General features: G+C 46.1%; 1 protein-coding gene across 1 annotated transcript in view; it reads right to left on the reverse strand.

Annotated features, from left to right (window-relative positions):
* Positions 1-14,792, reverse strand: part of SLCO4A1 (solute carrier organic anion transporter family member 4A1) — a 54,833-nt gene that overhangs the window by 19,394 nt on the left and 20,647 nt on the right. The window contains exons 2-4 of the mRNA XM_026665077.2: positions 6,108-7,101; positions 3,278-3,368; positions 82-203 (exon numbers count right to left, since the gene is read on the reverse strand). Of these exons, the coding sequence (XP_026520862.2) occupies positions 82-203; positions 3,278-3,368; positions 6,108-6,927 (1,033 nt within the window). The 5' untranslated portion in view covers positions 6,928-7,101. The remainder of the gene's footprint in view (positions 1-81; positions 204-3,277; positions 3,369-6,107; positions 7,102-14,792) is intronic.

Consider the following 14,792-nt stretch of genomic DNA (forward strand, 5'->3'; position numbering starts at 1 on the left):
GAAGAGAAGCGGCTGTTTTGGCAGGTTTCCAAAATCCTGAAAAGAAGCTCAAAGAATTTGATTGGGATTCAGTTCACGTACCTGGGAGACGATGAGGGTACCCCAAAATAGGTACTGAAATCAAGAGGGAACCGGCGCCAGCGCCTAAGAATCCAATCCACCATGCTCCAACCCACAGAGAATTTTCCGGCGTAAGATCAATTCTGGGAATAAAACCAGGAAAAAAGCCATAAATTTCGAGAAATCCAATCAAATCTGTCTCTCTGGCTTTGATAATTTAGAGACAAAGCTAATTCACACAAGCGTGAAATGTAGCCGTTTCTTTCTTCAAAGATATATTAGTTCCTTAATTGCTTGGGAGAAATTTTTCAAAAGGGACATGCTTTTGTAAAGGTTACAAACCGGGCACCACCAGAAAAAGTAAATCAAAGTCGGTGTACTTTGCTTTAGGCAGAGCTAAAGGATAATTACAATAACAACAATAAAGCATGCAAACACACACACACACACACACAGAGAGAGAGAGAGAGAGAGAGAGAGAGAGAAACAGAGACAGAGACAGAGACAGAGACAGAGAGAGAGAGCCTTGGACTAGCTTTTCCCACCCAGTCTGAGACTTTCTGGTTTGTTGGGGGTGCATTTGACAAACCGAGACAGAAATAACAATCGTGTTAATGATAATCACAGTTCCAAGAATAAGGGAAAAAAAAGAAAACTAGCTGTGTAAAGTTTGCAGATGGACATCTAGGGCTCCCTTTTTACAACTCTACAATCCCTTAATCTGGGGTAGAGTTGGGTGACTGGATGGATCTGAGCATTTACTGGCCGGTGCTCTTCCCAATGACTATATGGAGTTCACAGCAGATTTTTTTTTCCTTTGTGCCCGAGGAGAGAAATATTTGACACCACCTAGGATTGGACTCTCAACCTTCTGAGTGGGAGGCAAGCGTCTTCACCACTAGGCCACCATGCTGGATATCTAGGACCAAACTGATCAATTTAAAGATCTTCTTGCTGGATCTTAAGCTACTCATCAAATGGGAGGAACGGATGAGTTATTTAAATGTCATTGGATAAACAACTCAAGGGGCTACTCTTTACGGAAGTGAGAATGACAAAGTACAAAAAGTAAGGAAACAGAAAGATGATACACAGGAGAAATTCCTAAGGCTAATTGGAGAACTTGAAGCTTACAGCAGCTGGTCCTTGAATTACAATCATTTGTTTAGTGACTGTTTGAAGTTACACCTGCACTGAAAAAAATGACATAACCAGTCCTTGCAGTGCTTCCATGATCAAAATTTGGGGGCTTGGCAATTAGCATGTATTTATAATAGCTGAAGTATCCTGGGGTCACATAATTGCCATTTATGATTTTCCTAGCCAGCCTCTGACAAGCAAAGTCAGTGGGCAACAGATTCACTGAACAGCCCTGTAATTCACTTAACACCTGTAGTGATTCGTTTAACGAATGCAGCCAAAAGGACAATAAAATTTACAACTACCTCAGTTAGCAATGGAAGTTCTGGTCTGAATTGCAGTCGTTGTCAGCATTCCAACCAACCAACTCCAAACCAATAAACTCCCAAGACAAGCAATTCCTCAGAGTTCCATTTTATTAGAGTTGTCATATTGGCACATCTGGGAAAACCCGAATCTGAGAGTTCCAGGTTTTCCCTTCCCAAAAGAGAAATCAAAGATCCACCCCCCTGCCTCCATCAGTCCATCATGTGGTCCAATCAAACTGCCGCCCCAGCTGGAGACATCCCTCCATTCACTTCCCTCCAGGTGCAGAGCAACATGTCCTTGACTCTCTGAGAAAGAATGTTGTTGTGTCTAATCTTCTGCCTCACTAAGAAATCCCCCCTCCCAAATTCCCAGGGACTGAATGTGGCAGCCTCAAAGCTCCCAAGAGAAAAATGGCTTCCAAGACTAACAGTTGTAAATTGAGGACTAATGTAATGTAATGAATGAAAGTCATTCTGGATAATGCTGCGTAAATGCCAACAGAGCTCCAACCGGTGAATCAGCTGAAATATCAAATGGAGTGGTTCAGCTCTCTTGTAACACTCTGCTGACTCACATCACCATAGCATACCTTTATTGTATTCTAAATTAAACCTTGCCCAGGAGTTATTACCATAGTTACCATTATAGTTCGCATGGTGCTCTTTTCCTTTTAACACAAACTATCCACCTGGTGATGAAAACTTAAAAACAAAGCTAAGAATTTCTCATGGCAACAGTAATACGTAGGAACCAAACCAGAAGTGGACATGCTTTAAAAAAATAAAAGAATGAGGCCTGGAGAATTGTGGGTTTTCCCCATTATATTTTAACTAAGAATTGAGCGTGGAATTTTAGGAGCTCAAAGAAGCTCTAAGATGAGGGTGACTGAGTTGCTACCAACGGCCATTCCTAGATTGGTTTTTCTCTTGGCAACTTGGAGATGAGTGGACTTCAACTCCCAGAATTCCCTAGCCAACTGTGCTGGTTGGGGATTTCTGGGAGTTGACGTCCACTCATCTTCAAATGTTAATGTTGAGAAACACTGCCTAAAACAGTGGTGGCTAACCTTTTTGGGTTCCTTTGCTAAAAACTGTGTGCGCGCTTGCGCGCGGGCATGCTCACATGCCAGCACCCAGAAGGCAATGCGCACGCACCCCCTGCCCCCTGTGCATGCACGTGCAATCCCCCACACTGCCCCCTTACCTGCACTGAGCCTCCCAGCTGATTTTGGGGCCATTTGAGGCCTTTTTCGGCTCCCAGAGGCTTGAGGAAAGCTTCTGCAGGCTTTGCAGGCCGAAAAATGGGCCTGTTTCACCACTTCCGGTATTTCCGGAAATACAGGAAGTGATGAAATGGATCTATTTTTCGGCCTGCAAAGGTTTTCCTCAAGCCTCTGAGAGGCCAAAAAAGGCCCCAAGCAAGCCAAAAATCAGCTGTGAGGTGCACACATGCGCAATGAGGTAAGTTTGCCTGCAGCTCACATGCCGGCACAAATGGCTGCGTTCCACCTGTGGCACACGTGCAATAGGTTCACCATCATGGGCCTAGAAGATGCTTGGACTTGCATAGTGCCTGGACATCCAGATTTACACCGGAATATCTTACTTGAAATACCTCTCTGAAAATGCTGACATTTATTGAAGCTACATCCCTGTTGATACTGGCTTTGATTCTACCTGACAGAAGCATATCAAGAGAGGGGCAGAAAGTTCCCTGGGAATTTTGGAAGGGTTGATGGAAGGGAAGAGAAAAGGAGCCAGGAACTTACTGTCTCCCAATTTCAGTGTAAATATTGAGAAAGATGCCTCCAACCAAGTAGCCAGCTGCTGGGCCCAATATGGCAGCGGTGTAGAAAACAGCTGAAAAGAGAAAGAAAGAACTATGATATTGGCCAAAGTTCAACATGAAAGGTGTTGGTGTTTGCTCAGGCTTAAATTGGGGCAAAGAAGGCCACTGCGGGGAGAATGGGACAACTTGCCCCAGCCAACCTGCCCCAGCCAACCCACCACAGCCAACTCACCACAGCCAACCCACCACAGCCAACTCCCCACCCACCCACCCACAGCCAACCCACCACAGCCAACCCACCACAGCCAACCCACAGCCAACCCACCACAGCCAACCCACCACAGCCAACTCCACCACAGCCAACCCACCACAGCCAACCCACCACCACCCCCAGCCAACCCGCCCAGCCAACCCACCACAGCCAACCCACCACAGCCAACCCACCACAGCCAACTCACCACAGCCAACCCACCACAGCCAACTCACCACAGCCAACCCACCACAGCCAACCCACCACAGCCAACCCGCCCCCACAGCCAACCCGCCACAGCCAACCCACCACAGCCAACCCACCACAGCCAACTCCCCCAGCCAACCCACCACAGCCAACTCCCACAGCCAACTCCCACAGCCAACCCACCACAGCCAACCCACCACAGCCAACTCACCACACCAACTCCCACAGCCAACCCACCACAGCCACCCACCACAGCCAACTCCCACAGCCAACCCACCACAGCCAACCCACCACAGCCAACTCCCACAGCCAACCACCACAGCCAACTCCCCACAGCCAACCCCCACAGCCAACCCACCACAGCCAACTCCCCACAGCCAGCCAACCCACCACAGCCACCACCACAGCCAACCCCCCAGCCACCCGCCAGCCACCACAGCCAGCCACCCAGCCACAGCCAACCCACCACAGCCAACTCCCACAGCCAACCCCCCAGCCAACCCACCACAGCCAACCCACCACAGCCAACCCACCACAGCCAACTCCCCACAGCCAACCCACCACAGCCAACTCACCACAGCCAACCCACCACAGCCAACCACCACAGCCAACCACCACAGCCAACCCACCACAGCCAACCCACACAGCCACCACAGCCAACCCACCACAGCCAACCCACCACAGCCAACCCACCACAGCCAACTCCCACAGCCAACCCACCACAGCCAACCCACCACAGCCAACCCCCCACAGCCAACCCACCACAGCCAACTCACCACAGCCAACTCCCCACAGCCAACCCACCACAGCCAACTCCCCACAGCCAACCCACCACAGCCAACCCACCACAGCCAACTCCCCACAGCCAACCCACCACAGCCAACCCACCACAGCCAACTCCCCACAGCCAACCCACCACAGCCAACTCACCACAGCCAACCCCCCACAGCCAACCCACCACAGCCAACTCACCACAGCCAACCCACCACAGCCAACCCACCACAGCCAACCCACCACAGCCAACCCACCACAGCCAACCCACCACAGCCAACTCCCCACAGCCAACCCACCACAGCCAACTCCCCACAGCCAACCCACCACAGCCAACCCACCACAGCCAACTCACCACAGCCAACTCCCCACAGCCAACCCACCACAGCCAACCCACCACAGCCAACTCACCACAGCCAACTCACCACAGCCAACTCACCACAGCCAACCCACCACAGCCAACTCACTGTGTGATAACTTGCTGCAGGACATTTTAGCAATTCTATTTAATTATTGAAAATAAAAAAAAAATATTTTAATTTTTGCTGTTCACATTTCATTCTGCTCCCCCTTTTGCATCCTTTCTTTAAAGATTCGATCCCATAATTTCTTTGATATTAGTGTAACTCTTGTCCCGTAGCAAGTTGTCCTATGGCGAGATGGTTGTAGCATGTTTTCCTGCAGTGAGTTGGCTGTGGCTAATTGGCTGTGGTGAGGTGGCTGTGATGAGTTGGCTGTGGTGAGGTGGCCGTGGTGAGGTGGCTGTGACAAATTGTTATAGACCCACTGCAGGAACCTATAAACTTCTCCAAGTTTTGTTCAGTGATTAAGATGAAAGGGATTCAACTGGCAATCTAATCCAGGGGTGTCCAACCTTGGCAACTTTAAGACTTGTGGACTTCAACTCCCAGAATTCCACAGCCATCATGTCTGACTGGGGATTTCTGGGAGTTGAAGTCCACAAGTTGCCAGGTTTGGAGACCTTTGCTCTCATCCAACCTCCTGGACAATGTAAAGATTGGAACACATGATCCTGAGGATTCATTCCAGAGGCGGTATTCAGCCAGTTCTGACAGGTTCTGGAGAACCAGTAAATTTTGAGTAGTTCGGAGAACTGGTAAATACCACCTCTGGTTGGCCCCATCCCCATCTATTCTCTGCCTCCCGAGTCCCAGCTGACTGGCTGGGTCTTCTTTTGTTGCCCTGCACAGGAGAACGGAGCTGGAAAGCAGGTTAGTGGGGTGGGGAGGGAATGGGGATTTTACAGTATCCTTCCCCTGCCACGCCCACCAAGCCACACCACCAAGTTACAGCCACCAAGCCACGCCACAGCCACCAAGCCACACAATGCCCACCAAGCCACACCCACAGAAACAGTAGTAAAAACGTTTGAATACCACCACTGATTCATTTCCAAGAGAGGTGGCCATCAACTGGAGAACCTCTGCTGAGGTTTCTTCTCTTGTTCAGTGAGGACTGTCTGATTCAGATGGGCAGCATACAGATTTGATAAATAAAAAATAAAATGTGTTGGATGATGTCATCCTACTCATTCCATCATTCTGTAGACCGCAGGACTTACCAATATACACAGGAGAATAGTTGGACTTGACGTTTTCATCCAGGTAGGTCACCCCAAGGGTGTAGAGTGGCGTTGCTCCAATCCCATGTAGAAACTGACCAAGCATGAAGACAAACTGATAATTAGAGAGGGTGGAGACACTTTCTGAGCACCACATGCTTTGATTGGAGGAGCACGTGCCAATCTCCTCCGAAAAATGGACTTCGTATTGGCTGGTGGTGAAGTGAGGCAGGGCAAAAATGAGGGAGCCAATCCCCATGATCAAAACTCCCCAGCCCAGCCACCGCGGTTTATGCCCATTGCCCCCAAAGTAGCTGACAAACGTCAAACACACACAGGCCGCGATGTCGTAGGAACTGGCAATCAACCCGCTTTGGTAGCTCTGGAGGTCGAAGCGCCGTTCGATCGATGTAATGACGGTGTTAACAAAGCCGTTGACGGTCATGCCTTGCAAGAAGGAAGCCACACACAGGAAGAAGAGAACCCCTTTGGGGGTGTTGAAAAACTGTAAACAACTTGGGGTGAAGCCTCCCCACCCGCACACCAGGACCTCCCGCTCCGTGGAGATGTATTTAATGCCGCCGTTGTACCCGTTTTCGTTGGGGGACGTCGCCTCACAGAGAGGCTTCATGCAGGAATCCGAAGGACTGTTGGTGTTGGAGTAGAATGTCCCATTGCTCAAAGGAGTGGGGCAGGATTCCTGGGGACTGGGGCTATCGAAAGGAGGACTGTTCTCCGCGGAATTGGGTGCATTGGAAAAAATAAGCTTGTGGGTGCAGTGGAAACCATTTTCTCCCACCATCTTGTGAGACACTTCCATCGCACAGGGTCAGTTGATGTTCTCAGATGTCTCTCTCTGTCGCTCTTGTCCTTCCTCAAGCTGGCTCGGATCCTTGTGGTTGTGGGCTGAAGTCTTGGTCTTCAGAAGAAGGGATTTTGTGGGAAATAGATAAATTAATAGGTGGGCCAAGGAGAGATCCTGAAATACTTCATTCTGGGGGAAAAAAGAAAATAAGAGAAATCAGTAAAATATCAGAATAACAGTCTCCCAGTTCTCGAGGAACCGTCACACAGAAGAGAGGATTGACTTCTTCTCCAAAGCACCAAAGGACAGGACGAGAAATAACAGATGGAAGCTTGTCAGGGAGAGATCCAAACTAGAATTGAGGAGAAATTTCCTGACAATGGGAACAATTAATTAATGGAAAAGTTTACCTCCAGAAGTTGTGGGTGCTCCATCACTAGAGGTTTTCAAGAATAATCTGGGCAGCCATTTGGCTGGGATGGTATGGGGTCTTTCACTTTGAACAAGGGGTTGAACCAGAAGAACTTCCATCCCTATGATTCTATGTTTAAAGTCAGTGGTCAATAATGAGTGGTCTGTGGACCACTGGTGGTTCATGAGAAAATTTTGGTGGTCCGCAGAAAAGTTATTTGCATTTTTTATATTACACTACATACTACTGATCTTTTTTAAAAAAATTATATTAGTGGTCCACAGCAGGGGTGGGATTCTACCAGTTCGCACCTATTCGCTAGAACCGGTTGTTAGCATTCTAAGCAGTTTGGAGAACCAGTTGTTAGAAGAAATGACTGGCCTAATCCTGTAAGAAAGGCAGGAAGGAAACATTCTGGTGTTGCTTATAGAAACTGCCTCTCCGTTAACCCTTATTACATTCTTGGCAGGACTAGACTTCAGAAATGTCTCAGAAATGTCTCTGACCACCAAGCCATTTCCACCCAGTCACATGACCATCAAGCCACACTCACCACCTAAGCCACGCCCACAGAACCGGTTGTTAAAAATTTGAAATTCCACCCCTGGTCCACAGGATTTAAAGTTATGAATTTAGTGGTCCCTGAGGTCCGAAAGGTTCTAAGTAGCATTCTTGTTTATTATACAGAAATCATAGCATGTTCAGGCCAGCCCTCTGGTGGCCCAGTTCTGCTTGAACACATGACCTACTTTGGACCCTGACTGTGTCTGAGCCCTTTTTTGATGACATGAGAAAACAAGTAATTGTACCCATTTCCATCATCCGAAACACGGTCTAAAGAATGAGTCAAAATAATATCTTTATGGCTTTTGGTGTCAGCTTTGGAAGCCATATTCCACACTGCCACATAGCCTGAGGAAATGGGAGGGGGGTGATTTTAATTGAGTAGTTCTAAGTAGACAAAATAAAATTCTTTTCTTAGTTCAAGGTTTTTAAGTGTGGCGCAGTAGAGAAAAAGGATCTTACACTGGGACGGATCGTGATTGGTCCATGTGATGTGATGATGGGGGGAAAAAGGATGGATTGTAGTTTGAGATATTGTGGGAAGTATGGGAAACTTTTAGTTTCGAGATTCCACAGATTTGCCAGGTGCTATTCTAATAAAGGTACTTTTGAGACTAGGATTGTCTCGGAGTTACTGATTGGAATGGAGGTTTGCTGGAATGCTGACATTTTGATTGACTGTTCTGGTCATCTGCTATCATGGCCAATTCCTTCATGTCAGCAGTGCTGTATCGAGACCACTTAGTCATTTGGACAGCAGCCATTTTCTGGAATCTCCCAACCTCTATAAAGGAGGTTGAGAAGTTGTCAACTCCATCTTTTGGTTTTGTTCTCTGAGAGGGTGAAAAAGAATCAGAATACAATAGAACAGAATACAAAATAACAGAGTTGGAAGGGGCCTTGGAGGTCTTCTAGTCCAACCCCCTGCTCAAGCAGGAGAACTTATACCATTCCATACAAATGACTGTCCAGTTTCTTCTGGGAAACCTCCAGTGATCGAGCACTCACAACTTTCTGGAGGCAAGTCATTTCGCTGATTAATTGTTCTCAACATGAAGTATTCATACCACTTTATAATGCCTTGGTAAGGCCACACTTGGAACACCGCATCCAGTTTTGATTGCCACGATGTAAAAAAAAATGTTGAGACTCTAGAAAGAATCCAGAGAAGAGCAACAAAGAGGATTAGGGGACTGGAGGCTAAAACATATAAAGAATGGTTGCTGGAATTGGGTATGTCTAGTCTAATGAAAACAAGGACTAGGGGAGACATGATAGCAGGAATTCCAACATCTAAGGGGCTGCCACAAAGAAGAGGGGGGTCAAACTATTTTCCAAGCACGAGAGGGCAGGACAAGAAGCAATGAGTGGAAACTAATCAAGGAGAGAAGCAACTTAGAACGAAGGAGAAATTTCCTGACAGTTAGAACAATTAATCCGTGGAACAACTTGCCTCCTGGAGTTGTGGTTCCTCCATCATTGAGTTTTTCAAGAAGAGATTGGATAACCATTTGTCTCAAATGGGATAGGATTTCCTGCCTAAGCAGGGGGTTGGACTAGAAGACCTCCAAGGCCCCTTCCAACTCTGTTATTCTAGTCATGTCAGGAAGTTTCTCCTCAATTCTAGGTTAGGATCTCTCTTTGATAAACTCCCACACATTATTTCTTCTCCTGCCCTCTGATGCTTTGGAGAATAGATCAACCCTCTCTTCTCTGTGACAGCCCCTAAAATATTGGAAGACTCTTATCATGTCACCCCTAGTCATGACCAGGGGTGAAAAGTAGAAAATAAACCATTATAAGGTGTTTAGAGAGGCCTTACTATCCTAAATCTTTCAGCCTTTGGTGAAAGATGCGGGCTTAATCAGTACCAAACTGTCCTAAGGACATTGAAGCTAAAATTCAAAAGTCCACTGACATACTAACCCAGTTCGTGACCTAATGAAGGGTTGTGTTTGAACAGGGCTACCCAGTAATAATTGATCTGCTGTAAGGAACTGAATTTGCCTTCGCCCATTAGGATATTGAGAAGAGAACCTTGATGAAACTTCACAATCTGTGTGGCATCAGAAGCTCCCCTATAAAACCTTAGTAAGAGCACACCTAGCGTACTGCATTCAGTTTTGGTCACCACGCTATAAAAAAGATGTTGTGACTCTAGAAAAAGTGCAGAGAAGAGCAACCAGGATGATTAGGGGACTGGAGACTAAAACATACGAAAAACGGTTGCAGGATCTGGGCATGGCTGGTCTAGTGAAGAGAAGGACCAGGGGAGACAGGATAGCAGTCTTCCAATATTTGAGGGGCTGCCACAGAGAGGAGGAAGGGGTCAAGCTATCTTCCAAAGCAACTGAAGGCCAGACAAGGAATAATGGATGGAAACTGATCAAGGAGAGATTCAACCTAGTAACAAGGAGAAATTTTCTGGCAGTGACCTGCCTTCAGAAGTTGTGGGAGCTTCATCCCTGGAAGCTTTCAAGAAGAGACAGGACTGCCATCTGTCAGAAATGGTGCAGGGTCTCTTGCTTGGGTGGGGGGGGTTGGACTAGATGATCTATAAGGTCCCTTCCAACTCTCTGAATCTGAATCTGTGTTTGATCCTAGATATTCCCCAAAAGCCTTTTCTCCCAGTGGACACTGAGTTGAATTGCAGACTGGAGCAAATGCTGAAAGAGATTTTATATTTTCCAATATTTTTTTTAGGGCAGGCATGAGAGCACCATGGCCCTCTGTACAACAGCCTTCCAGAGACAGCTGTGATATTGGCATTTATGACATTGGGTAACCTCAATTTATGGTTGTAAATAAATGTCACTGTATATATACGTAACTGGACAATCTAGCCATCTTTGACTAGTTGCAACTTGACCTGGGCTTCCTCCAAACCTGGTGGTCTTGGATTGAATTGAATTGGAATGGAAATTCCTCAAATCCCAGCCTACATCCTTGCAGAGAATTCTGAAAATGGTACGACAAAAGTGTGATTACCACACATGGAAATAGCGCATGCAGTTCTGGCCACTATGATACAAAAAATATGTTGAGAGACTCTAGAAAGAGTACCGAGAGGAGCAACAAAGATGATTATAGAGGACTGGAGACTAAACCATCCGATGAATGAGTGAGGGAACTGGGTATGTTTAGTCTAATGAAGAGTAGCATGATAGCAGTGTTACAGCAGTGTATTCAGAGGAATATTCCAGGATTTGAGGGGCTGCCACAAAGAGGAGGGGATCAACTTATTTTCCAAAGCATCAGAAGGCAAGACAAGAAAACCAGCAAATCCCACCTCTGACCGGCAAAGCTGGCTGAGGAACTCTGGGAGTTGAAGTCCACAAGTCTTAAAGTTGCCAAGGTTGGAGACCCCTGCACTAGAGGGAGGCTTATCAAAGACAGGAGATCCAAACTAGAATTAAGGAGAAATTTCTTGGCACTGAGAACAACTAATTAATGGAATAGCTTCCCTCCAGACATTGTGGGGGCTCCATCACTGGAGGTAATTTTTTCAAAAAGGGACTGGATAGCCATTTGTCCACAGAATGGTATAAGATCTCCTGGTCAAGCTGTTAGTTGAACCAGAAGACCTCCAAGGTCCCTCCCACCTCTGTTATTCTGTATTTTGGCATACACACATCAGGATAAGGAAGACCAGTTTAGATAAAAATAAAACAAATAATCAGAGTTGGAAGGGACCTTGTAGATCATCTAGTCCAACCCCCCCCAAGTGGGAGACCCTACCCCATTTCTGACAAATGGCAGTCCAATCTCTTCTTGAAGGTCTCCAGTGATGGCACTCCCACAACTTCCGAGGGCAACTTCTGTTCCATGGGTTGATTGTTCTCACTGTCAGAAAGTTTCTCCTTATTTCCAGGTTGAATCTTTCCTTGTTCAGTTTCCATCCATTGTTCCTTGTCTGGCTTATGTGACACATTAAGATGTGTGGGCTTCAACTCCCAGAATTCCCCCAGCCAGCAACAATCAAGATATGAACAATGGAGACGATGCAAATATCCAAGTAACTGTTGTGGCCTGTCGGCCACCGGCCCCTCCAGCATCCAAATCAGATGATGATCAGGAGGTATGGGTTTCAGGAGTCAGCATCAAGGCAACCTGAGAGGTCCGAGGGGGAAGAGGGAATGGAGCTGGCAGAGAGAGAGAGAGAGAGACAGAGACAGAGACAGAGACAGAGACAGAGACAGAGACAGAGGCAGAGTCTGGGCTGTCCATCCGCTCTCAGATGAAGAGCCAACCGGTCTGGAGGTGGCTGATGAGGAAGAGGAGGAACAGCTGGGTCCAGTGCCTGACGTGCGGATGTGAAGAAGGCAGAGGAGAGGAGAGCAGTGGAAATCTATGGGCTGGTCCTTGGGATGGAAGAGCCATTGCTGCTAGCGAAGCCCCATCCTGGCTCTGGGGATAAAAGGCAGGGGGCGGAGATGAATAGGTGTGGCAGACAACTATTTATCTTTCGAATGGATGGACTTGTCAGCCTGCTTTGAGAGAGAAACGTTTTGCTGGGGCTGCTGGAGCTCCTAATAAAGGAATCCTTGAGTTAACTTCAGAGGGTTTGTCGTGTTTGGGGAGCTGGGTCAGAACAGTAACATACAATCCAATTAGAAGCAACTAATGATAAGAAGTAGGACTGCCGTACAAGTTTATTCTGTAGCGAGTGTTTCATTAATTCTCCTCTGAAACAGCACAACTCCCATGGGAAATAGCTCTGAAGCCAAGGACGTTCTCAGTTGAGGCATTTCACTTTCCTCTTAAGAGGCAAAATGGAAACTTGGCAAAAGAGGAACTAGAACAAATTGCATTTCACGACTTATTGTATCGCTAGGAATAAAGGACTACGGATAACGGACCCTTTTTCAGATTTAGAGAACAGAAAAACCTTACTTTAAGAGAATGTTCTGATTCTACAAGCACAGCTATTCCTTGACGAACAACGGTTCGTTTAGTGACCATTTGAAGTTACAACGCTGAAAAAAAGGGACTTATATGACCATTTTTTCACACTTATGGCCGTTGCAGCATTCCCATGATCGCATGATCAAAATTCAGACTCTTGGTAATTGTCTCATATTTATAATGGTTGCACTGTCCTGGGATCATGTGATCCCTTTTTGCAACCTTCTGACAAGCAAAGCCAATGGGGGAAGCCAGATTCACTTAACAACCGGGTTACTAACTGAACAACTTCAGGGAATCACTTAACAAATATGGCAAGAAAGGTCATAAAATGAAGCAAAATCCACCACACATTTCTCACTTAGGAACAGAAATTTTGGGTTTCATTCTGTATTTGTATTCAAAAAAGTCTAGTTTTTTACAGTGATAAATAACAGTATCTAACAAATTACAATCTGAAAAATCTTTGATGTCTTTCTTTACAGAGAAGTGATATAGAAATGTTTTCAATAGGTAAATAAATATTTTTTAAAAAAATCAAAAAGTCATTTGAAAACTGAAGGATGTTTTAGAAAGCTAAATATATATATTAGTCCAGAATGAATGCTCTGAGTAATTAGTGCAAGCTTATAAAACATGCAAAACTTTTAGCATTATGAATTATGCAGAATCTATAGACAGACCATTCTGTAAGACTATCACAGAAATGGCAGGATTCCATGAAAAATTATCTCTTGAGGGCGGATTCCTATTCAAAATTGGCATAGTTTATTTCCTGGAAAACCCAATAAATCTTCCTTTATACTTGAATAAAATGAATCCAGTTTTGGTCACCACGTTACAAAGAGGATGCCGAGACTTTGGAAAAAGTGCAGAGAAGAGCAGCTAAGGTGTTTAAAAGCCTGCAGACAAAAACATATGAAGAACAGTTGAAGAATTTGGCTAGTCCAGAGAAAAGAAGGACTAGGGGGGACATGATAGGGGTATTCCAGTATTTGAGGGGCTGTCACAAAGAGGAGGGGATCAACTTATTTTACGAAGCATCAGGAGGCAAGACAAGAAACAATGGAGGGAAACTATTCAAGGAGAGAAGCAACCTGAAATTAAAAGAAAATGCCTAACGGCAAGGACAATTAACCAGTGGAACAGCTTGACTTCAGAAGTTGTGGGTCAGAGGTGGTATTCAGCAGGTTCTGACCAGTTCTGGAGAACCAGTAGTGGAAATTTTGAATAGTTTGGAGAACCCGCAAATGCTACCTCTGACTGGCTCCACTTCCATCTATTCTCTGCCTTCTGACTCCCAGCTGACCAGCTGGGTCTTTTTTTGTTGCCCTGCACAGGAGAACGGAGCTGGAAAGCAGGTTAGTGGGGTGGGGAGGGAATGGGTTTTTTGCAGTATCCTTTCCCTGCCACGCCCACCAAGCCACGCCCACCAAACCAAGCCACGCCCACAGAACCGGTAGTAAAAAATATTTGAATCCCACCACTGTTGTGGGTGCTTCATCACTGGAGATTTTTAAAAAGAGATTGGGCAGTCACTTGTCTGAAATGGCACAGGTGTCAAATTTGGAAGCCCTATTGAGATCAGATGCTCCCACGCTGGAGTATATCTAGTTAGACATAATAACATTCTTTTTCTGCTTCAAGATCAGGTTGTTTTTGCACATAAGTGAGAGCAAGTCTTAACTGGGGACGGATGGTGATTGGGCCATGTGATGTGATGATGGGTGCAGGGGATGGATTTCGTAGTTTTTACTTATTGTAAGGAAGCCCAGAACTTTCAGATTCGGGTTTCCCCAGTTATGCCAGTTACTATCCAAATAAAAGGAACCTTTGAGAAGATGTCTGTCTCGGAATTATTGGGTGGAATGGAGGAGGGTTGCTGGAACGCTGACAATCTTCTGCTTGAGGGGTGGTTGGACTAAAAGACCTCTTAAGGTCTAAGAATAGAGAATAGAATAGACCTCTATTCTGTTTGATTGATCGATTGTGGATCTAC

Source organism: Notechis scutatus, chromosome 3 (genome assembly GCF_049901735.1).
Source record: "Notechis scutatus isolate UNSWTSFEM ecotype Mainland chromosome 3, rNotScu1.2, whole genome shotgun sequence".
NCBI lineage: Eukaryota > Metazoa > Chordata > Lepidosauria > Squamata > Elapidae > Notechis > Notechis scutatus.